This window comes from Oncorhynchus clarkii, chromosome 6, assembly GCF_045791955.1.
Source record: "Oncorhynchus clarkii lewisi isolate Uvic-CL-2024 chromosome 6, UVic_Ocla_1.0, whole genome shotgun sequence".
In the NCBI taxonomy this organism is placed as follows: Eukaryota; Metazoa; Chordata; class Actinopteri; order Salmoniformes; family Salmonidae; genus Oncorhynchus; species Oncorhynchus clarkii.
Genome location: NC_092152.1, coordinates 9,523,444 through 9,540,052, shown reverse-complemented (window position 1 = coordinate 9,540,052; position 16,609 = coordinate 9,523,444). Strand labels below are relative to the sequence as shown.

Below are 16,609 nucleotides of genomic sequence, written 5' to 3'. Positions count from 1 at the left end.
AATTGCTACTGTAAATCGGACAGTGCAATTAGGGATTTAAGCTTTCAGCTGACAAGACACTTATATGTACCTAAATGTTTAAAATCCATAATATTTATGATAATTTATTTGAATTTGCGCGCCCTCCAGTTTCACCGGAAGTTGTCCCGCTAGCGGGACACCGATCCTTTATCCTCACCTGATGTTAAACAGATGGTGAATGATCAAGATGCGTTCTGTGCGGAGGTTCTGCATCACAGCCTTGACGTTAGTCACATAGGAGTTACACACATTCTCCCAGTATGGAACCAGGTACTCCGGTATCTCCTGGGGAAGAGAGACAAAAGATGCTCTGGGGCGGAGTTTCCCATAGTTACAGATCTAAGATCAGCTATCTTTTCCCCAATCCTAACCTTAACCATTAGTGGGAGAAATGCAAAACTGACTCAAGATCAGCGTCTAGGGGCAACTTCACCCTACTCCACAAAAGAAAGTCGAATGGAGAAATGCAGGCTCAAACATAGACAGAGACCAGGCCAATGAGTGTACAGTGCCTTGCGAAAGTATTCGGCCCCCTTGAACTTTGCGACCTTTTGCCACATTTCAGGCTTCAAACATAAATATATAAAACTGTATTTTTTTGTGAAGAATCAACAACAAGTGGGACACAATCATGAAGTGGAACGACATTTATTGGATATTTCAAACTTTTTTTAACAAATCAAAAACTGAAAAATTGGGCGTGCAAAATTATTCAGCCCCCTTAAGTTAATACTTTGTAGCGCCACCTTTTGCTGAGATTACAGCTGTAAGTCGCTTGGGGTATGTCTCTATCAGTTTTGCACATCGAGAGACTGAAATGTTTTCCCATTCCTCCTTGCAAAACAGCTCGAGCTCAGTGAGGTTGGATGGAGAGCATTTGTGAACAGCAGTTTTCAGTTCTTTCCACAGATTCTCAATTGGATTCAGGTCTGGACTTTGACTTGGCCATTCTAACACCTGGATATGTTTATTTTTGAACCATTCCATTGTAGATTTTGCTTTATGTTTTGGATCATTGTCTTGTTGGAAGACAAATCTCCGTCCCAGTCTCAGGTATTTTGCAGACTCCATCAGGTTCTCTTCCAGAATGGTCCTGTATTTGGCTCCATCCATCTTCCCATCAATTTTAACCATCTTCCCTGTCCCTGCTGAAGAAAAGCAGGCCCAAACCATGATGCTGCCACCACCATGTTTGACAGTGGGGATGGTGTGTTCAGGGTGATGAGCTGTGTTGCTTTTACGCCAAACATAACGTTTTGCATTGTTGCCAAAAAGTTCAATTTTGGTTTAATCTGACCAGAGCACCTTCTTCCACATGTTTGGTGTGTCTCCCAGGTGGCTTGTGGCAAACTTTAAACAACCGTTTTATGGATATCTTTAAGAAATGGCTTTCTTCTTGCCACTCTTCCATAAAGGCCAGATTTGTGCAATATACGACAGATTGTTGTCCTATGGACAGAGTCTCCTACCTCAGCTGTAGATCTCTGCAGTTCATCCAGAGTGATCATGGGCCTCTTGGCTGCATCTCTGATCAGTCTTCTCCTTGTATGAGCTGAAAGTTTAGAGGGACGGCCAGGTCTTGGTAGATTTGCAGTGGTCTGATACTCCTTCCATTTCAATATTATCGCTTGCACAGTGCTCCTTGGGATGTTTAAAGCTTGGGAAATCTTTTTGTATCCAAATCCGGCTTTAAACTTCTTAACAACAGTATCTCGGACCTGCCTGGTGTGTTCCTTGTTCTTCATGATGCTCTCTGCGCTTTTGACGGACCTCTGAGACTATCACAGTGCAGGTGCATTTATACGGAGACTTGATTACACACAGGTGGATTGTATTTATCATCATTAGTCATTTAGGTCAACATTGGATCATTCAGAGATCCTCACTGAACTTCTGGAGAGAGTTTGCTGCACTGAAAGTAAAGGGGCTGAATAATTTTGCACGCCCAATTTTTCAGTTTTTGATTTGTTAAAAAAGTTTGAAATATCCAGTAAATGTCATTCCACTTCATGATTGTGTCCCACTTGTTGTTGATTCTTCACAAAAAATACAGTTTTATATCTTTATGTTTGAAGCCTGAAATGTGGCAAAAGGTCGCAAAGTTCAAGGGGGCCGAATACTTTCGCAAGGCACTGTAAATAGAAGTTTGCGAGGTCCCTCTTGTGGCCATCCATGGCTATCGCAAATGACTCAACTCAACCTTATCGTTCTCGACCTCCTTGATTTCAAGAATGAGGGCAGAAGGACCAATGCCTGGTTCTCTTTGTTAATTGATTCGTAATTTGCCTGAACCTTTATGCTGAACACATCCATGCATTCTGACTGAGAGCTAATGAGATTATGCATTCTGACTGAGAGCTAATGAGATTATGCATTCTGACTGAGAGCTAATGAGACTATGCATTCTAACTGAGAGCTAATGAGATTATGCATTCTGACTGAGAGCTAATGAGATTATGCATTCTGACTGAGAGCTAATGAGACTATGCATTCTAACTGAGAGCTAATGAGATTATGCATTCTGACTGAGAGCTAATGAGATTATGCATTCTGACTGAGAGCTAATGAGATTATGCATTCTGACTGAGAGCTAATGAGACTATGCATTCTGACTGAGAGCTAATGAGATTATGCATTCTGACTGAGAGCTAATGAGATTATGCATTCTGACTGAGAGCTAATGAGACTATGCATTCTGACTGAGAGCTCATGAGATTATACATTCTGACTGAGAGCTAATGGGAAGAGAAAAAGCCCATGCAAACCTATAATGGTTCTCTTGTCTTCTACCAGTACAGGGTAAAGTTCCCCCTAGGTACAGATCTAGGATCAGCTTCTGTTTTTCCCCATCCTAACCTTAACCACTAGTGGGGGAAATGCAAAACTGATCCAAGATTAGCATCTATGGGAAACAACACCCTACTCCTACTGTACCTTGGGAAGGGGCTCGTCCACATACACCCAGTGTGTAGTACCAGGGGTGGGAGCTAGGGGCTCTGTAGGGCTGGTGTTCACACCATGGGAATTCTCCAAGGAGGAGGCTATGGACAACTTTCTAGAATGCCCCACGGCTCCTCCTGGAAGCAATGGGGAAAAAGGGATATTTAATTTTTTAAAGGAACGGGGCAGTCCCACTCCTCTCATATTCATTGTTTATTGGACCGGATATAGAAAGGAAATTGAGTGTCTTCCAAAGACCCTAGGCCACCATACCTCTTTTTTTTTTTAAATGTGGTTTAAAAACAGTGTGAGAGCAACTGTTGTTTGTTGTAGAATGTTACTAATAGCTAGGCTGATATCAGTAATGGACCTGATCCTGACTTGGACAGCTTAAGATGGACATCTCTCCCTTCGGATGTGTTCTTCTCGATGTTGCTCTGTGAACCTACAGAATGGAACAGAACTGTTTGACCACATGGTTCTCTTGTCTTTGAAACAAACTATCTGTCCCAAATGGTACCCTATGCCTTATATAGTGAACAACTTTTTAAAATATTTTTTTACCAGGGTCCATAGGACTCTGGTCAAAAGTAGTGCACTATGTAGGGAATAGGGTACCATTTGATACACTGCGTGGTTGTTAGCCGACCTTTGGGGGAGCGAGAGTTGGACTTGGAGCTGGAGCATTTTACAGGTGGAGTCAGGCCCTCCTGGGTGAGGGTGGAGGTGGACTCAGTGGGAGCTGGGACCGCAACCGGAGTTACCTGGACGAGAGCAGTTGAGACCGCTGGTGCCTTCCCACTGTCCAAAACAACTCCCTCACCTGGTGGGTCAGAATAATTACACATAGAACAACTTTAGGAACAGTAGGCATCTCACTGGGCAATTTTAGAATCAAAGTAGCATTAAGTCAAATCTCCCATTTTGGGGAATTAATATCTTATCTTAAAATCAACCATTCCCTTAGTGCCCGGTACCTTTTTCCGACTGCATCATGGCCTGGTACAGGATGGATTCCACTTTTCTAAAGAGCATGTCCTCTGACATCTCAGCATTCAGTCTCATCAGAATGCTCCGTTTACCAGAGAACCACTTCTCCAGCTTGGGCCAGGTATCCTGGAAGGCTGTGATCCTGCAGTGATAATAACAAAGGCTGTATTCATTAGCGCAAATTAAGGTGGGTCCCCACCCCGTTTTGGCCTGTTTTGCTTCTGTTTGGTTCCTAGTGAATACACTCAATGTGTGAAGAGAACAATGGTGTGTCAGTGGGCTAGTTTAAAAGTTCAAAGACACTCAGAGCCCTGAAAATCACTTACAACAATGTTAGAGATGATGTACTCAATAATCAGACCTGGGTTCAAATAGTATTTATTTTTCTTTCAAACCATTTAGTTCTACTCGATTGATCTTGACTGACACAATGGCACCAATGGAGTAGTCCCAAAAGTGTAATGCCCACCCACTTTGTCACCTAAGGCAGTCTCGATCAAAGGCTCAAATTATTGGAAGGAAAACAAATACTATTTGAACCCAGATCTGCGTCTTGTGGTCATCGTACTAACTGTACCTGTGCTGGATCTGTCTCTTCTCCAGGCTCTTGTCCCTGGCGATGACAACATTGTGCTCTCTAGCAGGGGCACAGCTCTCCTCACCAGCCCCGGCCAGGTCAGAGCTCTCCTCCTCATCTACAAACACAGTCCGTCTGTGTCATTCATTACACACATGCAACTCATGTGACATGTGGAGAATGTCGAGAGCAGGGGTGGGCAACTCCAGTCCTCGGGGGCCTGACTGGTGTCACACATCTTCTCCATCCCCAGCAAACACAGTTGATTAATCAAATGTCATTCTAAACTGAACATCATGATTAGGTGAATATTGGAGTCAGGGGTGTTAGCTGGGGCTGGGACAAAACTGTGACACCAATCAAGCCCCCGAGGACTGGAATCGCCCATCCCTGGTCAAGGGCTTCAAGTTCCTCGGTGTCCACACATCACTTGAAGACTTAACATGGTCCTCTCACACCAGAACAGTCGTGAAGGCACGGCAACGCCTCTTCTCCCTCAGGAGGCTGAAACGATTTGGTATCCTCAGGAACTTTTACAGTTGCACAATCGAGAGCATCCTGACTTGTTGTATTGCCGTCTGGTATGGTAACTGCAATGCCCATGACCAGAAGGCCCTACAGAGTGTGGTGCGAATGGCCCAGCGCATCACTCGGGGCGAGCTCCCTGCCACCCAGGACATACAGTGTATTCGGAAAGTACACTACACCCTTGACTTTTTCCACATTTTGTCACGTTACAGCATTGTTCTAAACTTGATTAAATAGTTTATTCCCCTCATCAATCGACACACAATACCCCGTAATGACGAAGCAAAAACAGGTTTAGACATTGGTACAAATTTATTCAAGACCCTTTACTCAGTACTTTGTTGAAGCACCTTTAGCAGCGATTACAGCCTCAAGTCTTCTCGGCTGTGACGCTACAAGATTAGCACACCTATATTTGGGGAGTTTGTCATTCTGCTTAGGGTCGTTGTCCTGTTGGAAAGTGAACCTTCGCCCCAGTCTGATGTCCTGAGCGCTCTGGAGCAGGTGTTCATCAAGGATCTCCCTGTACTTTGCTCCGTTCATCTTTCCCACGATCCTAACTAGCATCCCAGTCCCGCCTCTGAAAAACATCCCCACAGCATGATGCTGCCACCACCATGTTTCACTGTAGGGATGGTGCCAGGTTCCCTCCAGACGTGCCGCTTGGCATACAGGCCAAGCAACAGGTTCAATCTTGGTTTCATCAGACCAGAGAATCTTGTTTCTCATGGTTTGAGAGTCCTTCGGATGCCTTTTGGAAAACTCCAAGCGGGCTGTCATGTGCTTTTTACTGAGGAGTGGCTTCCGTTTGGCCACTCTACTATAAAGGCCTAAGTGCTGCAGAGGTGGTTGTCCTTCTAAGGTTCTCCTATCTGCACAGAGGAACTCTGGAGCTCTGTCTGAGTGACAATTGGGTTCTTGGTCAACTCCCTGACCAAGGGCTTTCTCCCCTGATTACTCAGTTTGGCCTGGAGGCCAGCTCTAGGAAGTCTTGGTGGTTCCAAACGTCTTCCATTTAAGAATGATGGAGGCCACTGTGTTCTTGGGGACCTTCAATGCTGCAGAAACGTTTTGGTACTCTTCCCCAGATCTGTGCCTCGACCCAATTGTGTCCCGGAGCTCTACGGGCAATTCCTTTGACCTCATGGCCTGTTTTTTGCTCTGACATGCACTGTCAACTGTGGGACCTTAAATAGACAGGTGTGTGCCTTTCCAAATTATGTCCAATCAATTGAATTTACCACAGGTGGACTCCAATCAAGTTGTAGAAACAGCTCAAGGATGATCAATGGAAACGGGTTTACCTGAGTTCAATATCGAGTCTCATAGCAAAGGGTCTGAATACTTGTGTAAAGATATTTCTGTTTTTTTGTGCTATTTTTTTTCTAATAACCTGTTTGTTTGCTTTGTCATGATTGGGTATTGTGATGTCATTATATGGTATTGTGATGTCATTATGGGGTATTGTGATGTCATTATGGGGTATTGTGTGTAGATTTATAAGGGATTCTTTTTAATCAATTTTAGAACAAAGCTGTAAAGCAACAAAATGTGTAAAAAGCCAAAGGGGTCTGAATACATGCCAGGCGGTGTCTGAGAAAGGACTGAAAAAAGGCCAAGGACTCCAGCCACCCAAGACATGGACTGTTCTCCATGCCCACGTCCAGCAGGCGGTACCGGTGCATCAAGGCTCAGACCAACAGACTCCTAAAAACAGCAAAACAGACTCCTAAACAGCTTCAATGCCCTGAACATAAGACTGTTAAATGGCTAACAACTAGTGCTCTCCCTCTCCCACAGACCTCTCCCATACTGACCCTATCTATGTCCATCCCCAGGTCTCTACCCACTCAGACACAACCTACGCTGCTGCTAAAATGATTATTGATTCAATGTGTTACTCCTTTAAACTGCTGTCCATTGATTATTGATTGCCATTACCATTAATCTATTTATCCTGCTACTGGTTTCGATTACTCCTGTTTACATGTATATATTACCATTGGTATCTATCTACTTATCCTGCTACTGGTCACTATTACTCATGTTTAGATGGACACTGAACAAAAATATAAACGCAACATGCAACAATGTCTACGATTTTACTGAGTTACAGTTCATATGAGGAAATCAGTCAATTGAAATAAATAAATGAGGCCCTAATCTATGGGTTTCACATGACTGGGAATACAGATATGCATCTGTTGATCACAGATACCTTAAAAAAAAAGGTAGGGGCGTGTATCAGAAAACCAGTCAGTCAGTGTCTGGTGTGACCACCATTTTCTTCATGCAGTGTGACACATCTTCGCATAGAGTTGATCAAGCTGTTGATTGTGGCCTGTGGAATGTTGTCAAACCCCTCTTGGCTGCATGAAGTTGCTGGATATTGGCACGAACTGGAACACGCTGTCATACATGTCGATTCAGAGCATCCCAAACATGCTCAATGGGTGACATGTCTGGTGAGTATACAGACCATGGAAGAACTGGGCCATTTTCTGCTTCCAGGAATTGTGTTCCATTCCTTGTGACATGGGGCCATCTTGCTGAAGCATGAGGTGATGGCGGTGGATGAATGGCATGACAATGGGCCTCAGGGTCTCATCACGGTATCTCTGTGCATTCAAATTTCCATCGATAAAATGCAATTGTGTTCATTGTCCGTAGTTTATGCCTGCTCATACCATAACCCCATCGCCACCATTAGGGCACTCTGTTCACAACACTGACATCAGCAAACCGCTCGCCCACAAGACACCATACACGCTGTCTGCAATCTGCCCGGTACAGATGAAACCGGGATTCATCCGTGAAGAGCACACTTGTCCAGTGTGCCAGTGGCCATCGAAGGTGAGTATCTGCTCGCTGAAGTCGGTTACGCCGCCCAACTGCATTCAGGTCAAGACGCTGGTGAGGACGATGAGCACGCAAATGAGCTTCCCTGAGACGGTTTCTGACCGTTATTGCAGAAATGTTTTGGTTGTGCAAACCCACAATTTCGTGAGCTGTCCGGGTGGCTGGTCTCAGACGATCCTGCAGATGAAGAAGCCATATGTGGAGGTCCTGGGCTGAACATTTTAGATTGGCCTTTATTATCCCCAGCACAAGGTGCACCTGTGTAATGATCCTGCTGTTTAATCAGCTTCTTGATATGCCACACCTGTCAGGTGGATTCATTAGCTTAGAAAAGGAAAAATGACAAGGATGTAAACAAATTTGGATACAACATTTTAATAAGCTTTTTGTGCGTATGGAAAATGGCTGTGACTTTTTTTTCAGCTCATGAAACATGGGACATACACATGGGACATACACATGGGACATACACATGGGACATACACATGGGACATACACATGGGACATACACATGGGACATACACATGGGACATACACATGGGACATACACATGGGACATACACATGGGACATACACATGGGACATACACATGGGACATACACATGGGACATACACATGGGACATACACATGGGACATACACATGGGACATACACATGGGACATACACTTTACATGCGTTTATATTTTTGTTCAGTGTGTTCTGACTTTATAAAAAATATTATATTATTATCTATATTATTACTATTCTCTATATTATTCTTATCTATATTATTACTATTATCTATATTATTACTATCTATATTATTCTTATCTATATTATTACTACGGTATATATATATTATTATTATCTATATTACTATTATCTATATTACTATTATCTATATTATTACTATCTATATTACTATTATCTATATTATTATTATCTATATTATTATCACTGTATTGTTGGTAAAGAGATCCCAAGGTAAACGTTTAACTGTACCGTTATACACCGGTTATATCCTGTACTGTTATACACCTGTTATATCCTGTACTGTTATACACCTGTTATATCCTGTACTGTTATACACCTGTTGTATCCTGTACTGTTATATCCTGTACTGTTATACACCTGTTATATCCTGTACTGTTATACACCTGTTGTATCCTGTACTGTTATACACCTGTTATATCCTGTACTGTTCTACACCTGTTGTATCCTGTACTGTTATACACCTGTTATATCCTGTACTGTTATCCACCTGTTATATCCTGTACTGTTATCCACCTGTCGTATCCTGTACTGTTATCCACCTGTCGTATCCTGTACTGTTATACACCTGTTATATCCTGTACTGTTATACGCCTGTTGTATCCTGTACTGTTATACACCTGTTGTATCCTGTACTGTTGTGGTGAATAGACGTGAAAACTTGAAACATACAGCCTGGATACCTACTACTGTTTGTGTTGTCATGCCGACCCCTATGGTCGAGGTAACGCCGCGTGACAATGACCATAGGACCTGTGACAACGACCATAGGAGTTGGCAAGACAACACAAACAGATCTGGGACCGGGGCTATGAAACTCACAGGCCTGCTTGGCCGCCCTGTCCAAAACGTGGTCATCAGACACGTCAAGCAGCAGAGCTAGGTCCAGCACAGGAGAGGGAGGAGGGGGCTCCTTAGGCGCGTTGCTATCCACAGACAAGTTGGACCGCTTGTTCCTTCTCTTCCTCTCCTTCCCAGTGTCCGAGCCCCCCAGGGCCTTCTCCAGAAGCTTGGCCTGGGTCAGATCGACCGGGAAGCCGTCCAGAATCCAGCCGGAGTCTGCTGGGATTGCCCTGGGGTAAAGAGATTACAGTCAATACACATTCAAAACGAAAAGGGCTATTCCTTTAAATTTAGCATTCAATTCGATTTATTGCTTCTAAAGAACAGAATAGGATTTTGTTTGTGTTTAAACCTGATAGCTTCGACTGCAATGTCCACAAGGAGCTCGTCTGGGACGGATCTCCCTTTTCTGAGAAACTTTTCCACTGCTGCTCCATGCTGGGCCCTCACAGAGAGCTGGGAAGGATGCTCTTTGTTATTCCAAATACAAGTATTCAAGTAATATATACAGTACCAGTCAAAAGGTTGGACACACCTACTCATTCAAGGATTTTTCTCTATTTTTTTTTTACTATTTTCTACATTGTAGAATAATAGTGAAGACATCAAAATGAAATGAAAAACACATATGGAATCATGTAGTAACCCAAAAAATGTTAAACAAATCAAAATATATTTGAGAGTGTGCAAAGCTTTCATCAAGGCAAAGGGTGGCTACTTTGAAGAATCTGAAATATGAAATATATTTTGATTTGTTTAACACTTTTTTGATTACTACATGAATCCATATGTGTTATTTCATAGTTTTTTTATTTATATATTTTTATTTAACCTTTATTTAACCAGGTAGGCTAGTTGAGAACAAGTTCTCATTTACAACTGCGACCTGGCCAAGATAAAGCAAAGCAGTGCGACACAAACAACAACACAGAGGTACACCAACGGATTAAACAAACATGCAGTCAATAATACAATAGAAAAAGTATATATACAGTGTGTACAAACGAGGTAGGATAAGAGAGGTAAGGCAATAAATAGGCCACAGTGGTGAAATAACTACAACATAGCAATTAAACACTGGAGTGATAGAAGAGGAGTGTGCAGGTAGAGATACTGGGGTGCAAAGGAGCAAAATAAATAAAATAAATAACAGTATGGGGATGAGATAGTTGGATGGGCTATTTACAGATGGGCTATGTACAGGTGCAGTGATCTGTGAGCTATTCTGACAGCTGGTGCTTAAAGTTAGTGAGGGAGATAAGTATCCAGCTTCAGTGATTTTTGCAGTTCGTTCCAGTCATTGGCAGCAGAGAGCTGTAAGGAAAGGCAGTCAAAGGAGGAATTGCCTTTGGGGGTGACCAGTGAGATATACCTGCTGGAGTGGTAGCTACGGGTGGGTGTTGTTATGGTGACAAATGAGCTGAGATAAGGTGGGGCTTCACCTAGCAAAGACTTAAAGATGATCTGGAGCAAGTGGGTATGGCAACGAATATGAAGCGAGGGCCAGTCATCGAGAGCGTACAGGTCGCAATGGTGGGTAGTATATGGGGCTTGGTGACAAAACGGATTGCACTGTGAGTTTGATGTCTTCACTATTATTCTATTACGTAGAAAACAGTAAAAAAAACAATGAAAAATCCTGGAATGAGTAGGTATGTCCAAACTTTTGACTGGTACTGTATATACAGTATTAGGTATAAATATAAACTGGTTGACAAAACATTTATTTTTACCCTTGTGATTATGTTGCATCGTGCCTAAGAACAGCCCTTAGCCGTGGTATATTGGCCATATACCAAACCTCCTCGGGCCGTACTGCTAAAATAGAACACCTATGCACCTACAGTGCATTTGAAAAGTATTCAGATCCCTTGACTTTCCACATTTTGTTACCTTACAGCCGTATTCTAAAATGGATGAATTATTATTTATTTTTTTATATAAAAAAAAAAAAATCAATCTGCACACAATAGCCCATAATGACAAAGAAAAACAGGTTTAGAAATTTTTGCAAAGTTATTACAAATAAAAAACAGAAATACCTTATTTATATAAGTATTCAGACCCTTTATTATGGGACTCGAAATTGAGCTCAGCTGCATCCTGTTTCCATTGATGATCCTTGACATGTTTCTACAACTTGATTGGAGTCCACCTGTGGTAAATTCAAATCGATTGGACATGATTTGGAAAGGCACACACCGGTCTTTATAAGATCCCACAGTTGACAGTGCATGTCAGAGCAAAAACCAAGCCATGAGGTCAAAGGAATTGAAAGTAGAGCTCTGAGAAAGGATTGTGTCGAGGCACAGATCTGGGAAAGGGTACCGAAACATTTCTGCAACATTGAAGGTCCCCAAGAACATCATTCTTAAATGGAACCACCAAATACCCTTCCTAGGGCTGGCTGTCCGGCCAAACTGAGCAATCTGGGAAGAAGGGCCTTGGTCAGGGAGCCGATCGTCACTCAGACAGAGCTCTGGAGTTCCTCTGTGGAGATGGGAGAACCTTCCAGGAGGAAGATGGAAGACACTCCTCAGTAAAAAGGCACATGACAGCCCACTTGGAATTTGCCAAGAGGCACCTAAAGGACTCTGACCATGAGAAACAAGATTGTCTGGTCTGATGAAACCAAGATTGAACTCTTTGGCTTGAATGCCAAGTGTCACTGGAGGAAACCTGGCACCATCCCTACAGTGAAGCATTTTGGTGGCAGCATCATGCTGTGGGGATGTTTTGCAGTGGCTGGGACTGGGAGACTAGTCAGGATTGAGGGAAAGATGAACAGAGCAAAGTACAGACAGATCCTTGATGATAAACCTGCTCCAGAGCGCTCAGGACCTCAGCCTGGGGCGAAGGTTCACCTTCCAACAGGACAACGACCCTAAGCAAAGAGCCAACACAACGCAGGAGTGGCTTCAGGATAAGTTTCTGAATGTCCTTGAGTGGCCCAGCCAGAGCCCGGACTTGAACCCGATCTAACATCTCTGGAGAGACCTGAAAATAGCTGTGCAGCAACTCTCCCCATCCAACCTGACAGAGTTTGAGAGGATCTGCAGAGAAGAATGGGAGAAACTCCCCAAATACAGGTGTGCCAAGCTTATAGCGTCATACCCAAGAAAACTTGAGGCTGTAATCGCTGCCAAAGGTGCTTCAACAAAGTACTAAGTAAAGGGTCTGAATAGTTATGTAAATGTTATATTTCAGTTTTTTATTTAAAACATTTTCAAATAAAAATGTTTTTACTTTGTCATTATGGGTTATTGCATGTAGCTTGATGGTGATGATGATTTGCTTATCCATTTTAGAATAAGGCTGCAACATAACAAAATGTGGAAAAAGTCAAGGGGTCTGAATACTTTCTGAATACACTGTATGTGTCAGTGTGTAGGTATAAGAGATACATGGTACATGTTAAAATACGTACTGTACTTGCCTTGGGTTTTGTCTTGGCTCCTTGCTGCTGAGGCTCCTGAGCGAGTGGGCCTACCAAACAATAAGACCAAATCAGACAAAACGCTTGTTTACAGACGGGTAATTCAGGATGAAGTAAGAAAACACCTGGAAATCACAAGTTACATTTCTTTCTTTTTTTATTTTACCCCCTTTTTCTCCCCAATTTCGTGGTATCCAATTGTTAGTAGCTACTATCTTGTCTCATCGCTACAACTCCCGTACGGGCTCGGGAGAGACGAAGGTTGAAAGTCATGCGTCCTCCGAAACACAACCCAACCAAGCCGCACTGCTTCTTAACACAGCGCGCATCCAACCCGGAAGCCAGCCGCACCAATGTATCGGAGGAAACACTGTGCACCTGGCGACCTTGGTTAGAGTGCACTGCGCCCGGCCCGCCACAGGAGTCGCTGGTGCGCGATGAGACAAGGATATTCCTACTGGCCAAACCCTCCCTAACCCGGACGACGATAGGCCAATTGTGCGTCGCCCCACGGACTGCGATGCAGTGCCCTAGACAACTGCGCCACCTGGAAATCACAAGTTACATTTCTCATTGGCTTAATCATGTGCTGCTGATTCTCCTAATATTGCGCTCTGGCGTGATGTTTCCCCTACGTACAGATCTAGAATCAGCTTGCCCTCGCCCAATCGTCACCTTAACCATTAGTGGGGAAAATGAAAAACCGACACAAGATCAGCGTCTAGGGGCAACTTCACCTGAACCCTGTGACGACTCCTCCTCCATCTCAGTATCCATCTCCACCTGGTCGATGTCTTTAGTGGCCAATGTTTCACAGCTCTCTGGGCTCTTATACAGTATAAAAAGGTTCATGTTTTTAATTAAATACAGATAAATGGACTATAAAACTGCATACAGCTGTCATTCGTCCATTCTTATGACCGTTTTATATACGTGTTATTCCACTTCACTTCAAAACCTTTCAGACACGATTTGTTTTTGTTTTTAAACTTTAAAAAAAAAACGGTTTTCTGACCTCACGTCCAAGCTTTCCAAGCTGATGTGCAGCCAGAGCCTCCTGGATCAGAACATTAGCTGACAGGATGTGGATGTGATGGACTGGGTTAGAAGACGAGAGAATAGATGGAGGTTTGCAGAGAGATCCTATTTTCATATATATTGTGTATGTGTGCCATTCAGAGGGTGAATGGGCTAGACTTAAATATTTAAGTGCCTTTGAACAGGGTATGGTTGTAGGTGCCAGGCGCACCGGTTTGTGTGAGGAACTGCAACGCTGCTGGGTTTTTCTACACTCAACAGTTTCACGCTTTCGACACCTTGTAGAGTCCATGCCCCGACAGACTGAGGCTGTTCTGAGGGCAAAAGGGGGGCTGTGCAACTCTATATTATTAATTTGTTCTTATTAATGTTTGGTACAGTCAATGTAGGTATACAGTATATATGAATAATATATATATATATATATTATTCATATATACTGTATACCTACACTGACTGTACAAAACATTAATAAGAACAAATTCCTAATATAGAGTTGCACAGCCCCCCCTCGACACAAGGTGTCGAAAGCGTGAAACTGTTGAGTGTGGAAAAACCCAGCAGCGTTGCAGTTCCTCACACAAACCGGTGCGCCTGGCACCTACAACCATACCCTGTTCAAAGGCACTTAAATATTTAAGTCTAGCCCATTCACCCTCTGAATGGCACACATACACAATCCATGTCTCAATTGTCTCAAGGCTTAAAAACCTTCTTTAACCTGTCTCCTCCTCTTCATTTATTCAGATTGAAGTGGATTTAACAAGTGACATCAATAAGTGATCATAGCTTTCACCTGGATTCACCTGGTCAGTATTTTAGCATGATGGGAAGTTATCTGCTTAATTAACTCAGAAACCTGTGTGGAAGCTCCAGCTTTCAATATAGTTTGTATCCCTCATTTAGTGTTTCCTTTATTTTGGCAGTTACCTGTATGTTATTCTATGGTTGTTTTAGCCAAAGAACATAGACGACTCTCACGAGGCAAGACACATGACAACACCTAATCTGTTACCTAATCTTTTGCAAGATATGAAGTAGCATGGTAATGCACAATACTGCACGATACTGTGTGATACTGCATCATATGGTTGGAGGGATACCTTTGGCAATTCTGGTTAAGCATGTGGTCTTCCCGGAGAAAAGCTTCCCTAGCACACAGGCTTTCAGTGAGAACCGAGGAAAGAAGGGAGGAAGGGTGTCTGGTTTTGGGGGGTTCACAATAGTCTGCAGGCGGAGCACCACATGTCCCAGGATATTGTTGTTGGATGGGGGGGGCTTTGTCTCCCCCTCCTCTGGCCAGGTCCACTCACCAGTCATGCTCTAACACATAGAATCAACACATAGAACACACCTAAAGACACTGGGATTACAACCAACAATAACGCTGAACCTGCTAGCCTGGGTACCAGGAATACAAGGAATTATCATGAAAGCGCAAACAGATCTGTGACCAGGCTATAAACCTGCACCATTGTGAAATTCAACATATCAGTGAAGTCATATTCTTGACTTGCGACACCATTTCAAGACAATTTGAGAACAACTGAATTCCAGTTACACACTGAACAGAATTTATTGGACAATTCCTAACAGAATGTATTGGACAATTCCTAACAGAATGTCTTGGACAATTCCTAACAGGATGTCTTGGACAATTCCTAACAGAATGTCTTGGACAATTCCTAACAGAAGTTATTGGGCATGACCTCACACTAATGGACTCACCATATACTCATCATAGTCCTGGTTGTTAAGGATCTCCTGTTTCTCAACCTCAATGAACTGCTCTGGGGTGGGGTCGGCAGGTAGCTCCTCCAGACTGCCACTGTCATACAGGGGCTTCCCGCAAAACATGAGCTCCTTCCATTCCCGCATCAACTTCCCAGGGATAAGACTGCAGGACAGAGTAGCAAAGTACACTCAGAGCTGTGTTGCATCTAAAATGATGCCGTCAGAATACTGTGTCGGTCCTGCTGGAGTATCACTCTACGGAATTAACGATTAAGGTCTTGAAGATACATTTTTTTTTTAAAAAGGGTCCCAAAACAGAAAGGTTGCTCTCCCACCCTTGTCTACTTGTCTTCTGCTTTGCCTTTACATACAGTGCCTTGCGAAAGTATTCGGCCCCCTTGAACTTTGCGACCTTTTGCCACATTTCAGGCTTCAAACATAAAGATATAAAACTGTATTTTTTTGTGAAGAATCAACAACAAGTGGGACACAATCATGAAGTGGAACGACATTTATTGGATATTTCAAACTTTTTTAACAAATCAAAAACGGAAAAATTGGGCGTGCAAAATTATTCAGCCCCTTTACTTTCAGTGCAGCAAACTCTCTCCAGAGGTTCAGTGAGGATCTCTGAATGATCCAATGTTGACCTAAATGACTAATGATGATAAATACAATCCACCTGTGTGTAATCAAGTCTCCGTATAAATGCACCTGCACTGTGATAGTCTCAGAGGTCCGTCAAAAGCGCAGAGAGCATCATGAAGAACAAGGAACACACCAGGCAGGTCCGAGATACTGTTGTGAAGAAGTTTAAAGCCGGATTTGGATACAAAAAGATTTCCCAAGCTTTAAACATCCCAAGGAGCACTGTGCAAGCGATAATATTGAA

The 16,609-nt window shown here is 43.1% G+C and overlaps 1 protein-coding gene across 1 annotated transcript in view; it reads right to left on the bottom strand.

Moving 5' to 3' along the window:
* LOC139410595 (sperm flagellar 2) overlaps window positions 1–16,609 on the bottom strand; it is a 57,755-nt gene that overhangs the window by 27,655 nt on the left and 13,491 nt on the right. The window contains exons 10-22 of the mRNA XM_071155894.1: window positions 15,712–15,880; window positions 15,087–15,306; window positions 13,961–14,043; window positions 13,683–13,773; window positions 12,946–12,995; window positions 9,862–9,965; window positions 9,489–9,739; window positions 4,529–4,646; window positions 3,939–4,093; window positions 3,611–3,784; window positions 3,332–3,406; window positions 2,956–3,098; window positions 179–306 (exon numbers count right to left, since the gene is read on the bottom strand). Of these exons, the coding sequence (XP_071011995.1) occupies window positions 179–306; window positions 2,956–3,098; window positions 3,332–3,406; window positions 3,611–3,784; window positions 3,939–4,093; window positions 4,529–4,646; window positions 9,489–9,739; window positions 9,862–9,965; window positions 12,946–12,995; window positions 13,683–13,773; window positions 13,961–14,043; window positions 15,087–15,306; window positions 15,712–15,880 (1,761 nt within the window). The remainder of the gene's footprint in view (window positions 1–178; window positions 307–2,955; window positions 3,099–3,331; window positions 3,407–3,610; window positions 3,785–3,938; window positions 4,094–4,528; window positions 4,647–9,488; window positions 9,740–9,861; window positions 9,966–12,945; window positions 12,996–13,682; window positions 13,774–13,960; window positions 14,044–15,086; window positions 15,307–15,711; window positions 15,881–16,609) is intronic.